The sequence below is a fragment of the Python bivittatus genome, unplaced genomic scaffold, assembly GCF_059951505.1.
Source record: "Python bivittatus isolate LINGU-HERP-01145 unplaced genomic scaffold, Pbiv_v1 ctg000210_np1212, whole genome shotgun sequence".
Classification (NCBI taxonomy): domain Eukaryota; kingdom Metazoa; phylum Chordata; class Lepidosauria; order Squamata; family Pythonidae; genus Python; species Python bivittatus.
In genome coordinates, this window is record NW_028277053.1 from 14,929,122 (window position 1) to 14,945,278 (window position 16,157).

At 43.7% G+C, this 16,157-nt stretch overlaps 1 protein-coding gene across 2 annotated transcripts; it reads right to left on the reverse strand.

The window, feature by feature from the left end:
• Positions 1–283: 283 nt before the first annotated feature.
• Positions 284–15,031, reverse strand: PCDH20 (protocadherin 20). Of its 2 annotated transcripts, XM_088139514.1 has the most exons (4): positions 14,215–15,031; positions 10,102–12,441; positions 888–1,004; positions 284–482 (listed from the first exon to the last, which is right to left on the reverse strand). In XM_088139514.1, the coding sequence occupies exons 1-4, from the start codon at positions 14,359–14,361 to the stop codon at positions 405–407; spliced, it is 2,682 nt and encodes an 893-aa protein (XP_087995640.1). In that variant the 5' UTR covers positions 14,362–15,031; the 3' UTR covers positions 284–404. The 2 variants fall into 2 exon arrangements, with proteins under 2 accessions (XP_087995640.1, XP_007430889.2); XM_007430827.4 differs by lacking the exons at positions 284–482; positions 888–1,004 and having other exon boundaries at positions 7,860–12,441; positions 14,215–15,027.
• Between the last annotated feature and the right edge of the window lie 1,126 nt (positions 15,032–16,157).

Below are 16,157 nucleotides of genomic sequence, written 5' to 3' on the forward strand. Positions count from 1 at the left end.
ATGTGCGGTTAAGCTATCATTCACTGTGAGATTCTAGTTTAGTTGGTTACCCAGATGAGGCCTATGAGAAAGGAAAATGATTCTGTGTACAATGATATTTTTTCTTTCATCAGAAGGTTCTCATAATCCTCATAAGTTAAAGAATGGAATGTCATATGACAATATCAAAATTGCATTAAAAGAAGTGCTTCCAACTTTGATATACCTGGATTACATAAAATATTTCAGGAATATTCGAGAATTAAATATTAGAGCTTCCATCTCATCCCCCCTCCCAATTTCCTAATGTAAAAAGGGCCCTAATCACTAAAGAATTTCCCCAAATATTTGTTTTAGCCAACAGCTGTTTCAAAATACTATTACAAAATATTTGGTGACTTCTTCTAAACCAGCAAGTCCTCAGTCTAAAGCTTCAGGTGGAGATAAAATAAGAATTGTGATGTTTGGATGCTCTGCCTTTCATTCCAGATGGTGGGAAGGAGCTAGAAGGTAAACGACAAGAAAAGGCCTTAAATATATAGCAGTGCATGAGAAAATGTATGAGGCATTAAAGCAAAGGAATGCTATTTTTCACTGCTGCAATGAACGCACCATGTCATCCAATGTTACTTTATAATGTTTATAAACTGGGGGGATTATTTTAGGCTGATGGTATTTGGGGACACTAATCACATTTTACCAATTGTGCTGTTTCTGTGGAAACTGTCAAAATATTGGCTTTAGGCAGAGATGATGTAAATATTTTGAATGTTTTCTGCTGTGTTAAAAAAATGGGAAGTCTGTGAGTGGCAATATTAAGTGTGCTAGAAATGATCAGGGAACCAAAAACAGCCATGACCACAAAACCCACCACCTTTGTTACCCTAAATAAAGTTGTCATCTCTTACCAAGTGGTCCCTGGGAGCTGCTTGACTAACGGATGGTCGAGGGGATGCTAAAGGAGGGACATTCTCAGTGCTCCTTGGAGTCCCTTTTCTGTGCTTCTGGCCTGTCAGTTGGAGTATCTATGAGCATTGAACACATATTCAAGAATGACCAGGCTTACAATAGGGCGAAAGATGCAAGGTGAAGCACCAAGTTACTCTTCAATGATCAGAATTAGGTACTGAAAAGCGAAATGCATCCTATCTACTAAGGATGCAAAACCTGAATATCAGCTTCTGGCAGGTTGATCATCCTATAGCCATCAGCCGTAAAATGTCACCCAGCATGCTCCAATGGCTAGTAAATTATTTAATCATCTTTCAGGAAAATAATTCTGCAACTCTAGAAACATGGTCACCACACAATCACGTACAGCGTAGTGCAGTACCTGAGATTTCCTCAGTCTCCTGAAATGGATGCAACTGATTTCCAAGAATAACTCTTCATATATAATGCATAATAAAAACGTTGATATCAGGGGGAAAAGAAAAAGAAAAATGGGTCACAATCCATACAGGAAAGTGCACAATAATTAAAAAAGAAACCTAAAAGATAATAACAATATTATTACAATGAAGTCACTATCACCATGTTTTCACTGCAACCAGACAGTATTTGGCTAGGCTCCTTGTTGTATTTTGATTGGTACCTAATTAACACATCATGCCTTGAATTTTTCGTATTATTAATATTTCAGTCTCCCTCATAAGCAGTACTACCACTTATATGAATCTCAGTGGTTATTAGAATTATGAAATATTGGTATCCCATAACTCTGAAAGAACAGGTTCTGTTTTACTCAATGGAGTATTGTTTTTCTTCTAAATACTTGCAGGCCAAACTGTTGTTAGCTGCGACAGGTTCCATATTAGTATCTTGCATATCCATTGCTATGAGCCACGACATCAGGATGCCTCTGAAGGCCGGGCAAGGATTGTTTGTTTCCTTCATGACCTCCTTGTGAGTCCTCTAGACAGCCAACCAATAACAAACTGAATGGTGAAGCTTCCTTCAAGTTGAATGTGATTCCTGGGTGCATCTACACAGTTCTCTTTGCAAGCAATGGAAGTACCTTCTCCCAGGGTTTTCAACTTCCCGGTCCAACCTACAGTTGTCTCCCTTCCTTGATTTTTTGACAAGGCTGCCAATGAACCAGTGTTAGGTTTGCCTGACCCTGATTGGCCTTAAAACAGAATGCAAGATTTCATAACTCCTGTAGCCCAATCCAGTAAGGGTTTTTTCCCCCTTCTTTTCTTCTCCCTAGCAATTAAGAAAAAGCTGCATGCCTTCCAGATCTAAGCTAATGCTAATCTTCATTGTCCTATTAAAGTTATTGGCACTGTGGCTTGGCCCAATGGCCAAAACTTTGTCTGTATAGTAGTTGTAAACGCTAGCTTTGAATTACCTTATGTACATATCAGTGGGCAAAATGCCATGTGGTTTCAAATCTATTCCTTATTACAGCCTGAGAATGAAACTGTTGCTGTCTTGGTTGGTGACCCACAAGCCTCTGAAATAGAAAGGTGTGATTTATGCTCTGCTATGTCAAAATTGCTGGCTACTGTTAAGAAAGGAGCTGGTGACAGCTCCTGTGAAAAGAGATAATCACAAAACTAGTATCTCTGAATTACACTGAATTTTGAATGTCCAGAAAAGATGTGCTCCCTATAACTTAAACTATCCTTCTACTATCCTATTTTTTTGTGACAGCTATTCGCCTCAGCTTTCCTCAGGTGATTTCCTTTCCTTAAACGTTCGATTGCTTCCCTCTGTAGCATGGAATTATTTTGCCTTTTACTCGTTTTTTGGTATGTAATAGTAACAATTATTATAATTATAGAGTTAGGTACCATTGAGAAAAGTCCAATTCTTAATGACAAATATTGGCCATCTTATTTTGGCTGCTTTAAAAAGTAACTTGCAGTTCTTCCAAGGACACTCCAATAAACTTGGTATTGCTTGTCTGCTTTTTTGCTGTCTTCCCTTCTACTTCCTCCAACCTTTGCCAAGTATATTTATATTTCTAGAAGCCCATCTGCCTGAAAATACAGTATGTGAATGCTGATCATCACCTCCGAGGAGCAATTAATAACTTGACTGAGAGTGTTTTGGAAAGCCCACACTGGACATTTCTGCTTGCTCAGGCAAATTGCGAGCTGGAGGACAATCACTTTGCCATATCAGCGCACATGGAAATAGCAAGTTCTTTCAAAGACAAGGGTTGATCCGGGACTGGGCTGCTCTGCTAATGGCTGGGATGATCTGAAGGGATATAACGAACTGGTATCAAGAAACTCTTCCTGGTGCCATTTGTAATGCCATGCTAATTAACATTCTTTGGTGCTGAACACACATGAATTATTCTCTCTCTTTCACCCACTCGCACGCATGCACACGGAATTAGTTTCTAAAGGATGCTTTAGATTTAGTTATCTCCTTAAAGCAGCGCAAAACAGTTTATAAAAGAACAGCAAATGCAATTTAACCATCAGTAATAACATCATTTACATTAATAACAAAAGAAAAACCAGTGTGCCACTGTGGTGTAGCAGTTAAGATGTTTGATTACAGCTGGACAGACCCAGGTTAGAGTTTCCCTTCAGCCATGGGAACTGAGTTTTGGAGCAGTCACTTTTTCTTAGCCCAGCCTTCCTAGCATGGTCGTGGTGGGATAAAAGGAAGGAAAATACAAATCTAGTAGGCAAACAGCTAGAAATGAATAGAAATAAAACTGGGTTAATTTGAAAAGGAAAAGCAATCTTTTATTTTGTCTCAAACTGTTAATAGGTGGGATTATGTTGCACAAAACAATGTTTTATGCAACGTCTAATGTTCTCATCAGACTTTGACATTTTTCATGTCAATTCTGGAAGACAGGTGTTTATACTGGAAAAAAATATTTTATCTCAGAACTGAGATGACAAAGATCTGCTGCATATTTATATTCAAGGAGTGCACAGTTCATCTATGCAGAGATTCGCTGTGATCAGGACATCCTTGAAATCTGCAGGCTGATCCCACATTTGGTTCTGGACAGATTCTCCATCTGCTTTACCACAATGCCAGCATGGCATTCTTTGGGATTATATATATAATATATATATATTTCTGTCTGTAAACAAACAATTAACCAAACACATAGGCAGAGAGACATACAAACGCATAGACAAGCAGCCATAGAGCTGTCAGCCAATTTTCTCTTCTACACTTCAGTTTAAAAGCTTGTCCTCATGCTCACATACTGTACATATACTTCCTTTTTTTTTTTTTTTTTTTGTAGAGATTCTGGTTAGAATAAATTTTGCACTGGGATTCTGTATTTCACTTTGCATAGGAAAGACTCAGTCTCAGTCTCTCTCTCTCTCTCTCTCTCTCTCTTAGTTACAACAGACAAAAACCACCTTCACTTGCTCTTAGATTGCTCACTGGCTGTTGTGATATTTCATGAATGGAGTGTTTATTTTTGTGCCAACTCAGCTAACAAGATCAACATCCATTTTAGCAAAGACATTTCCACAAGGTGTTTTAAAGACAAGGGAGAAGGAAGGAGCTTTTCCACTGACTGCTCTGCAGTTGCGCTCATTTGAAAACAACAGGTGAGAAGGCATTTTTGGTCAAGCCAAATGTAATGTTTACAATTACATGGCACTTGGAATTGGGGATACATTTGTGCACAGCCCTAGAAAAGACAGAGTAGCAAGGTTTCCCTGAGCAGGTACAGAGTGCACATAGATCATTATCTCTGTGGATGTGACAAAGCAATGGAGCTTGTATGACAATGGAAGAACTTAGTTTCCAGTTTTAGCCTTAGGACTCTTGGGACAGAGAAACTCTGCTAGGGTTTTCCATAGGGTTTTCCTGAAAGGTGTTAAGTATGTGCAGGATCCTGCAGACAGAAAATCAATGAAACATCCAATGATCTGTGGTCCTGTGTGGTTTTACAGTGCCAATGTTCTAGGACCATTTCCCCCTTCTCTGTATGCAGAGCTGGATGGATCAAAGCATTCTTGGCCGAGATGGTTCTCTCTCATGTTCAGCAGGCTCTTGGGAATCACACCAATGCTGATGATGTGACACCATCATCCATCACAACCGAGGGACCGTATTAAGTGAGCACAAGGCAGGCTCAAGGAAGGGGAATGGGGAGGCATGTTTCACTCCCTGGCATCACTACCCTGGCATGGATACTTCACTCTGTCTAAACCTAAGCTGGCTTCCAGTTTGCATAGGATATGACTTTGTCTAACACCCAAACAGAACACAGTCTGTTAGATTATCAGACACCGAGGAACAATCTGCATTTTTTGCTGCTAACAGATCTGGTAGAAGACGTCTGAAATTATGAAGTCTTCCTTGCACAACATTTTTATAATACAGAACTATTGCAGGCGCAGATTCAGCTGTCTACTGTGTAGAATAAGGATGGTACTCTCATTTGCAAAAGGAAGGCCTTGCTACGCTGATATGGGGGAGCAATGAATGTGTTTATGGTGGCTGGCAAGAGTGTTTACCATGAGACCAAGAATGCAAGTGCTTCCCAGCTATTTTTGCTTCATGTTGAGGGTTTTTTTGGCGGGGGGTGGGGGTGGAATTGCCCTTGAGATAAAGCTAGCTGTAAACCTGTACACATAAAGTACAGCTACTGAATGAAGTAATACGCGTAGCAGCATTGTACAAAGATTAACAACAAATTGCTTTGGGGTGTGCTTTTTTCAATGCTGAGCTTTCAAGGTTAGGTTTAGGCTTACTTGAGGAAATGCCTAGGAAATGCAACGCTATCAGTGTAGTGTTTATTCTTGTTTTCTCTTCCTGAATGTTGTTTATTCGTCTTCCCAGCCCTAGCAAAAGCAGGCAGAGAAGCCTAGCCTTTGCTAGGCTAATATGTACTCACTAATCAGAGTGCAAAGACATAAATAAATGCTGTAGGGATTGCTGTAAGGATTTCAAAACATTTTCAATTTAAAACAAAACAAAAACAAAATCATATCTTGCCCAATTTTTCTGAAGACTAGTTATATGTAACATTCATCATGGATTAGCATTCCATCTATCTCTATGGCCCTTGGGTGACAGAAAAGGGAACAAGGGACTTATTCCAAGTTCGAAGTGTTTACTATGATCAGAATGCTGTAATATTCCAAGTGTTGTTCCGCATGGAGCATTAAAAGTGTTTTGTCCTCTTTGATGCCGTCAACTTGGAGTATTCCAGCAAAACATTTTGAGTCAGGCAGTTTGTCCTGGGCTCAAACAAAGCACTCTTATCATTTTATGCCTGACTTATGTGGAATGAAATTGGTTTATTTCAGCCTTAACTAACAGAAAACAACATGGAAATAAGATAGAAATAATTTAAACAACAACCCACAACTAGCACAGGTATAATTTTCCTTGGTATCAGATAATTCGTAAACTATGCAACGTGTGGGAGGCCAGGGTGCAGAACATCTGAAGCTTGTAACTCAGGAAATCCGTAATTAAAATCTTGCTTCTGCCATGAATGAAGGTTAGCCTTAGTCAAAACACCCCTCTCTCAGCTATGGGCCTTCTTATCATCTATCTGCAACTCCTTAAAGCAGCTATCCCTTTTCCAAGAAGGAGAAGCAGCTGAAGAGGGGACTTGTATAATCTCAGGGAGAGGTATACCCTCAAGGTTCCTTTTTGAATTAAATCTAAAGCACTCCCTAGGGCTATTTGATAATGTATATAAAGAATATATTCAAGAAGCAAAAACTTTCCTTGTTTCCTAATGATTTCTTGGCTTGTATCATGAATGATTAGCCTCTCTTAAATAAACACCCATGCCAGTTGAAGGCAATGGGATTTGGAGTCTCGGCGTAATGGCCTGCTTCCAAGGGTGACCAGTTAGATGCATGTTCGGTCCATGAATCCAAATTAAAAAAAAAGGGTCTTTATCCTATCTGAATTTGTTAGTGGTATATTGTTTCAAGTAGAGGAGGTTCCAATCACCAGCAATTATCACTAACATCTATTGCTAGAGCATGGATAAACTTTATACAACATGAGCTACGTTAAAATATCTTTAACATGGACTCCATTTAACTGCAAAGTCAGACAACACACACAGGACAAGCCCTATCTGGGTATGACATAAATGAAATCAATGAATGCAAATTTTATCTAAGCCTTCCTAACACATATGCCCTTTTCTAATCAATGAACACCACAAGTTCTGCATCTCAAAAGAGGTGCCTGGCCCCCAAATGATTTCTCTCTAGAGTCTACCCAGCAACATAACGTAGATCGAGATACCAAACCGGCCATTAGTTTTGCGTCGCAACAGAAAACAGTGACTCACAGACAGGGGGAAACTAAATCATCACAGGGCAGAAGACACGGGAGAGATCCTGCATGCATTATGCACCATTTCGTATGCAGGGCTACTTCAGTGAAGTCAGTCCGCAGCCAGGTCACAGTTACCAAGTGTCTATGATCAGAAATTCCTTGTTGGTTAATAACCGCCACTTGTAAACATCTATACATTCCACTATTCCAAAACCTGCTATTATCACTGATGTGCCCAGATTACTCATATGACTATACATGGCCCACACAAGTTTTAAGAAAAGCTTGTAGGACTCTAGTCTGTAAGAAAGCAGTATATATTGATGGGACTGGCAAATCTGCTATTTTCTATAAATCATCATAACCTTTACGTCCTATTTTATTCCCCTTACGTATTCAAACCAGATACCTTGGAAGAAGGCAGTAACAAACTACTTTAGCACTGTTGTCCCAAAATCCTACGTTTTCTTTACACCAATTCAAGTGGATTAAGAAAACAAATTAGATTCTGTTTGTGGTATTTCTCATGCTTTAAAGTACTTTGACATGGAAGGAAATGAAACAGAGAGAGGTAATCAGGGCTCCAGAAAATGCTCACAAATTTTAGAAAATTATGAAAATAGAGAGTTTTTATTTTCAGACATATAAACAGTTTTGGTACAGTACAGACATATTGTCAGAGTTCAAGAAAAGTGTCCATTTTAAGCATAACACCCATATGCCTTGTTTTATACTGATAAAATTGATGCAGGCTCACGACACAATAGTTTTCCAACTCTTTTAATCAATATTAAAGGTGTGCATTGCTGATAACCTCTTTGCAGTTTAGCTGCAGAGAGAGGAAGGTATCGAAATGTCTAGGAAATATTGCACCAGTGTTAAGAAGGGTAGTTTTGGGTGTGATCCAGAACACTAAGTTAATGAAAAGGATGGGAGCCAGAAGTCAGTAATTAGCTGCTGAACGTTCACACGAGACCCAGAGAGCAGGAACAGTCAATAAATAACAGTCTCTGGAAAAGTATTCGCCCTCTTTCAGATTTTCTCATGTTTTTGCATATCTTCTCCATGGATTTATCTGAACTCAGGGGCATCTGCTGGGGATGGTGTGTGTGTCAAAAAAGTCAAGATAGCAGCTTAACTGCTCAGCTGAAGCTCTGGCCTCTTTTACATGTTCCTACTGATATGCAAGAGCATGAACAAACAACCCCCCGACCCCCACCGCCCCAAAACCCACAAACCAAAGTGATGGAAGGCTGCTTACAGATTCCTGAAACTAGGAATTCAAACTTCAGCTCATGGCTAGAAGGGCCTAAATTATTTTTAGCTGGAATGGATGGAGCTGGAGTCTTGTATAGTGAAGGGACGTTGACTTGACCCTCCTTCTAGAGGTATTGCACATACAGGGGAGCATATTCATGTCCACTATTTTCATGTAGCAGAATATCCTTTAACTGGCTTTTCAGCCTTTCTCTGTGACACTGCATTTAGACATACAGCCCTACGCATTCTTTCTTCCATGGAAGAAGCAACTAGTGGAATGTAGTATAACAACTTCCAAATAAATAAAGGATCACGTTGGTTGCATTTTGGGATACGCGGGGGTCAGAATTCCTCCATAGACTTGTGCCTCTTCTAAAGTAGCCACAGGGCATGGAGAACCCTTCAGAAAAATGCTCCATCAGCAAAAGGAGCTACAGCTGGACAGGAGATCTGCTAACATAACGCCCCCTCCCCTCGGTCCCATGCTCAATTGAATAGAAGTGTCTTTTCAATTGTTTCCAAGAAATATTGACCAAAACATTTTGTGATGACGAATCAACCACAACAGTAATTTTACTAGTTGTCTGTAGTGACGAAAAAGTGAACGTCTCACTTCTCAGCACAAGTTCACATTCCGATGGTCAGCTTCCAAGAAATTACATGAACGTTTTTACTGAACTAATAAAACATTCTCTCCGATTTACCGGTGCATTTTTTTCTCGCCAATTTCACACATGTACAAAAGAATGTGTATGCATTATACTTCAAACTCATACTTTTTTTTTTCTTTTTCCTTGTTGTGGGCGGGGGGGGGAGAACAATATATTTTAAAATATACCTTTGATTTTCCCTTCAACAGTTCGATTTATAAGAATGGGTGATGATGCCCCCTTGTGGTCATAAATAAATGAAGAAAGTCCTTGCCTTACCTTTGACTATGCATACTGACTGGATTTATAGATAATGCAGATAACATATCTACACAGTCAGTTTACTAGCTGTTAGCACTAAGTTTTTGTTTTTTTAAAAAAAGCTGTACAATGAATTTATCTTTTTCTTTTCTTTCTTTTTCTTAAAAACCTATAAACAGCTGTTTACAATAATAATAAGTTATAAATCAGTGGTCCCTCATCACACCCACTGTTGACAACCCACTCCACAGTTTTGGAAGTTATCTCACCATTCAGAATGTTTTTGGTGTGAGTCTAAATGGTCCGTGAAAAACCATCAGATATTGGAAATTTCCACTGGTTTCTTCTCCAGCCGATGCAGGTCAATTCTCCCATTTAATGGGATTTGTACTTCCAAACCCTCATCCCCTCTGTGATATTTTCTTCCCTTCCTTAGGCAAATATAAATTCCCATTCCTGTTACCAGGCTTATGGAACTCAAGCTTATAATTGAGAGGGTCACCAAGGTAGGGGTGCAGGACACTGCCTCTGCTCTCCTGTGTGTGGGCTCTATGGAAATTTGGGGTTCTTTCTCCTCAATATTGATGTCTGATTCTTTTCTTAGAAGACTTTCAATATAACTCTCATTGCTCACTGTGTCATTGACAAAGAGGTTCACCATGACGGTGGAATGCAGAGGTTCTGGATAACCATGGTCACTAACCTTAACAAGAAGGCGATACAGGCCATAATCGTTTTGCATGAGTGACTCTTCCAGGGTGATGTTGCCTGTTTTGGGGTCAATCTTGAAGGACTCTGGCCGAGGTCCTCTTCTCCCAATAATGCTGTATGCAATAACAGCATTCATGCCCGTATCGTTATCTACAGCATAGACTTCTGTGATAGGAGATCCAGGTAATGTAGAAGGAAGGACTAGAAGATAGGACATGTTAGACTGAGGAAACAAAACCAGTGGAGGATTATCATTTATGTCCAGTAAAAGGATGGTTATTTTTGCAGTCGATGACAAGGGTGGGTCACCCCCATCCACTGCTTCAACCCACAAGACATAGGAGCTCTGCTGTTCCCTGTCAAGAGAGACCTTGGCTCTCAACACACCTTTGCCAGTGTCTATAACAAAGATATCACTTCTGTTGACCACAGAAAGGGCAACCCATCCGTTTTGCCCAATATCTGCGTCTGTGACACTTATAACTCCAATTTCACCAAAGCCTGGGAAATTCTCTGGCACAAAGAAACTGAAATCCTTGTTGATAAATCGCGGGCTGTTGTCATTTTTATCCAACACAGAGATGGTCACAGTGGCAATGGATTCTCGCGGGGGCATACCAGCATCAACAGCTTTGACAGTGTAGCGATATTTTTCTCTTTCTTCTCTATCCAACTGGGTAGAAACAGTAAGGATCCCAGTGACTTTATCTAAGGAAAAATATGAAGGTGCTTCAGACCCAAGGAAGTAAGACACTCGGCCTCTTTCCCCACTGTCAGCGTCTGTTGCATGCAGTTTGGTCAAAAATGCATTGGGGGCATTGTTCTCCTCTATCGATAATTCTATCAGGACTTGAGAGAAAACAGGAGAGTTGTCATTATCATCCAGAACCTGCACTTTGATTATTTTATTCACGTGAAATCCTTCTGTATTCCATGCAACCACAGAGATTTCGTACAACTGCTGAGCCTCATAATCCAGTGCCTTTGTAGTCTCCAAAAGATACTCGTTGTGATAAGGTTGGTAAGGTGTCAGTCGGAAGGGGCCATCCCCGTCCAAATAGCAGTCCACTTTATATTTTTCATCTGGGTCTTTGATGGTAAAAAACGCTATTGGTGTGTTAACTGGTTCCAGCTCTCTCAAGTAAACCACCCCTTCTGCTTCATTAGCTATAAAACGAGGAATCACTTCAGGAGGTCTCATGGTAACTTTGATGATGGACACCAACACCGTGATCACTGCTGGGATGCAGCCAGGACCATTAGCCAACACACTCAGCCGATGGAGACGAGGTGTGTCACCGTTAATCCTCTTGAACAACTTGATAACCCCCGTGCTTTCGTCAAGGTGGAACAGGGCGCGGGACAGAAGAGAAACCTTTTGGCTGTAGGAATAGGTGATTTCAGCATTGATTCCCTGATCCATATCCACAGCATGGACAGAAGCTATGTGTAACCCAGTGCTAGAGTTTCCAAAGATGGTGACATTGATCTGGGTCTCATTGAACTGGGGGCAGTTGTCATTGATGTCACTGATACCAATAGTGAGGGTGGCACTACCCACCAGTGGTGGAATTCCTCCATCCTCGGCAGTGATAAGAGTAACATATTGGTCTGTGGTCTCCCTGTCCAAGGCACCCATGACAATAAGATAAGGTGTTCTTTCCCCACTTTCGTTCTCCTCCACATCCAAAGTAAAGACCCCATAGTCATCTTGCAATTGGTATGTCTGAACCCCGTTGGTCCCCATGTCTGGGTCCACAGCTGGATGCTCTATAGCCAAACGGGTGTTGATGGGTGAATTCTCAGGCACAAAGAGGTGTATCTGTGGGACGGGGAACCACGGCGCATTATCATTGACATCGTGGATGGCGATCTTCACCTTGACGAGACGGAAATACTCCTGAGGTAACACCAGAACATCTAGCAAGAGCAAGCATGACTCTGAGGATGGAAGTGGAGAAGAGGAAGAAGATGAAACCACAGTGGAGCCCACGTTATCCTCCATGCATAGTGCTTCTCGGTCAATTTCCTGGGCCGAGGTGCACAGGGCACCTGTCTGATTGTCCAGGCTGATGTACTGACTTCCCAGTCCCTGGGAGGCAAAGCTGAAGGAAAGAGGATTTCTTCCCCATTGGCCAGTCTCCTGCTTCCCCACCAGTCCCCCCTTTCCTTCTTTCTCTGCAGTCCCCAGAAGCTGTAAATCCTGGGCTAGATTCCCAATGAGGAACCCGGCAGGAAGTCCTTCATTGATGCTGTAGAAGAGTTCGCTGGCCCGGCTATAGCTTGCAAAGCAGTTAAACGGTCCCAGGAAAAGCAGGAAAATGAATGCGTTCTGGGGAAAGAGATGCACAGATGATTAGTAGAAAGAACACCATCCTTGATCAGCTTAAGTGGCACACTTAGACATGCTAAACCCCACCCCCACCCCAGAGGAGAATCACGTCTGCTGTCAATCAAACCAACCATCTTATCAAACACAAATCCATCATCCACGAACATCTTTCTGCAAATACAACTTCAACATGCCACAATTCCTGCATCCCCAGATCCCCAGCCTACATCCCAGGAAGACCCTTAGCCAAAATAATCATTTCTCTCCGCTATCTGCTCTGGGTGCGTTCAGGTGCACGCTGTGAGGTTTACCATACATTTTTCTCAACCCGTGCCTAGGATGAAATCATTGAAAGGAGGAAAGGGGTGATAGATTCCTATAAAGCGTGTCTGTTCATGACACATTTTACAACATTGCCATATTGCCTTCTGTAGAACACCGTATAATTCAGAGAAATAATCCCAGGGCTGGGGAAGGGGACGTTGGAGATTTTTAACTAGATTTGCAATTCCCTCCCCCCCTTCCTGAAAAACATCAGCCTGTTGGTCAAAGGATAAGCAGATTATTCTGGACACAAGATGCTGAACAACCACACTTAGTTTGCTAACGTGCATTATCACTATTTGCATAAAATTATTTATTTATTTATTCATTCATTCATATTTATTTATTTATTTATTTATTTATTTATTTATTAGGAACTTAAAAACAAACCCTAACTCTGCAAGCAAAAATATACGCAATCCTAGAAGAACTGAAGCCCCATTCTGCTTTCCACTCTGATGTGCACTTTTCTCTTAAGCAACTACCCCTCCCCCCCCCAAAAAAAATCTACCATAAATTTATGACTTTCCCTTCCTGACAGCAACCCTCTTGGAGTTTGCAGGCGGACCTTGGCAACTTTGAAAGATACCTGGCGAACCTGTTTTGGAACTCCTTTGCCACGGTGCGGCAACTCTTTACTTGGAAGAAAGACTGCAAGGGCTTACTTCCAAATAAATTGGCAGAAGATCAGGCTGCAGGTAAACTGGGACTTTTAGATTGCTCCCCCCTCCATCCCCCACCACACTGGCATGGGATGGGATGGCCACCTTGAGCAAGGATATTAAATAGGACTGATACATGCACAATAATAATCCTAAGACTCCAACTGGGACTCTCTCTGTCAATTGCAGAAGGAGCCTCCTGTTGCTTCTCTCTCTCTCTCTCTCCTTCCTTCCTTCCTTCTTTCCTTCCTTCCTTCTTTCCTTCCTTCCTTCCTTCCTTCCTTCCTTCCTTCCTTCCTTGCTTTCTTTCTTTCTTTCTTTCTTTCTTTCTTTCTTTCTTTCTTTCTTTCTTTCTTTCTTTCTTTCTTTCTTTCTCTCTGTCTCGTTCTCTCTCTCTCTCTCCTTCCTTCCTTCCTTCCTTCCTTCCTTCCTTCCTTCCTTCCTTCCTTCCTTCCTTCCTTCCTTCCTTCCTTCCTTCCTTCCTTCCTTCCTTCCTTCCCCCTCTTTCTCTGCCCCCTGTCCCCCCCCATTCCCAATTTTAGGGAAAGCGTTAGGAGGGTTGTAATTCCCCTCTTCCCTCCCTCTAGGATTAAAGCTTGGTCAACTTGCGCCCGATCTCGGCTTCCTGACAGCCCGACCCAGCGGTCTGCAACGTCCCACGATTTCTGCGCGACTCGCGCGGAAGCGCACCCCGAGAGCACCGCAGCCTCCTCCAGCCTGGTTTCTTCTCTGTCTTTCTCCCCCCCCCCCCCCCCCGCCCGCAGCTCCCCGTTTCCTCCTGGCGTACCGGCAGGGTCCTCTGACTGGTCGTTCTTCTGCTCCCAGGGCTGGATCGCTGCCCCATAGCCAGCTGCCGGCTCCGCTTCCCTTGGAGCCAGCTGGACTCTAGGGCTGGGGGCGAGCTGCGCCGCGTCTCATTCCCTCGGCAGCGCATTCCAAATGCGGTCCTGGAGGGTCCCCTTCGCGGGGAGGACGGGGGGAAAGGGAGAAAAGAAAGAAAGAAAAAAAGGAAGGAAGGAAGGAACGGGGGGGGCTTCCTCCGCGGGGGAGGGCAGGATTGATAAATAGATGGGAGTCACTCCCTCCTCCGCCTCTGCTTATGCAAATGTCGCGGGGGCTCCAGCCAATGGCTACCCGGGACGCTCAATTAACAAAGGGGGCGCGGGAGGGGCGCGGGGGTCCCCCCGCGGCGCTCGCAGGGTCGCCCGGCTCCCGGGGGCGAGCAAGCTCCGGCTGGGGGGCGCGCGGCGGCGGCTCCTTTCCCCGGCGGCGGCGGCGGCGGCGGCGGCGGAGCCAATGCCGCGCTCGGATTGCGGCTGCTGGCGTCGAAGCCGCCGACCCTGGACTGGCCGAGCGCCTTCCCTCCGCGCGCCTCGCCGCGGCTGCCGGAGCGCTTCGCAGGGCGGGCGCCCCTCTTTCCCTGCCTCGACGGGCTGGGCGCGGAGCGGCTGGGCGGAAGGCGCGGGATGCGGGCGGGATGCGGGCGGCCGATCTGAGCCCCGTGCGCCAGAAGAGGCGCGGGTGCGCTGGGGCTGAATTCTTCCTGCAGCGGTTCCCCTCCGGGAAAAGCGAGGCAGGGAGGTGTGTGTGTGTGGGGGAAGAAGGCTGGATGTCTGGAGGCTCCGGGTTTTGGAGTGCCATTACCTTCTTTGGAGATGCTGTGTCAACCTCGCAGGCTAGCCTAAAGTCCTGAGATTTCGTGGTGGTCTCCCATCCAAGGGCTGCAGATTGTTTTTGAGGCCCGCTAGCTCAACTACAGAGTGGCATCAGACTCTGGTGACTCAGAATGGGTTCCTGGGAATGACAAGGACTGAGTGGGGGCAGTTTTCTTGCAAGCGGACGCTGTTGGTCAGTGGGATCTTCTTCCAGTCTCTCAGGCTAGCCTGATGCCCTCAGATAGCCACATAGTCTCCCATCCTGGTCCAAACCAAGTTCCATCATCCATAGCCCCAGAGGTCTCCGTGCTGCCGCCTAGCTGGAAAGGACTCCATGGTGTTCACAACTCTTGCTATTATTATTTTTATTTTTTTTAATCCATTGAAATCAGCAGCCCAGTTTCCAGAAGTATTGGAGGAAGCCTGTAATCCTGAAATCATTTTTGCTGTTACCCGGGTAGTTTTGCTGTCTGGAATGAAAAATACCAGTACTAATACTCCTGCCTGGCTCCCTCTTTCAAAGGGGACCTGCCCGAATCCTCTGGTCCTTAAGCCCTTTGTGTGTGTGTGTGCACGTGTGCGTGCCTTCAACACAGTCTCGACTCCTGGCAACTGCCTGGACAAGTCCCTGCAGTTTTCTCGGCAAGATTTTGGAAGTGGTTTGCTATTGCCTCCTTCCTAGGGCTGAGAGAAAGTGACTGGCCCAAGGTCACCCAGCTGGCTTTGTGCCTAAGATGGACTAGAACTCAGAGTCTCCAGATGCCTTAACCACTAGACCAAACTGGCTCTCCCTCCCTCTTAAGCCCTAAGAGCACGATAAAGTTTCACGTTCTTCCAGGGCCCAGCATTTTCCCAATATTTCCCTTTGCGATTCTGAAAGACAGGACTCCGTGACTTGCGGAAGAGATTTAAAGAAGGGAGTTGGTCGTTTTTTGCTTGGTCTCTTATTCCTCTCCCTCCTCTTCCATCTTTGCAGGTGCTAGCAATGAAAGACACACCTGTTGTCTGGGCTGTGCTTGGCTGCAAATGGCCAGCCCGTTTCCTGGCCCTTCCGCAGTCCTGCTCTGATTCCCAT

Coding starts and splice junctions, on each gene's coding strand:
- PCDH20 (XM_007430827.4), bottom strand. CDS start 14,361: ATGCGCTGCCGAGGGAATGAGACGCGGCGCAGCTCGCCCCCAGCCCTA. Junction 12,442..14,214: donor CCAGTCAGAGGACCCTGCCG/GTACGCCAGGAG, acceptor CTCTTTCCCCAG/AACGCATTCATTTTCCTGCT.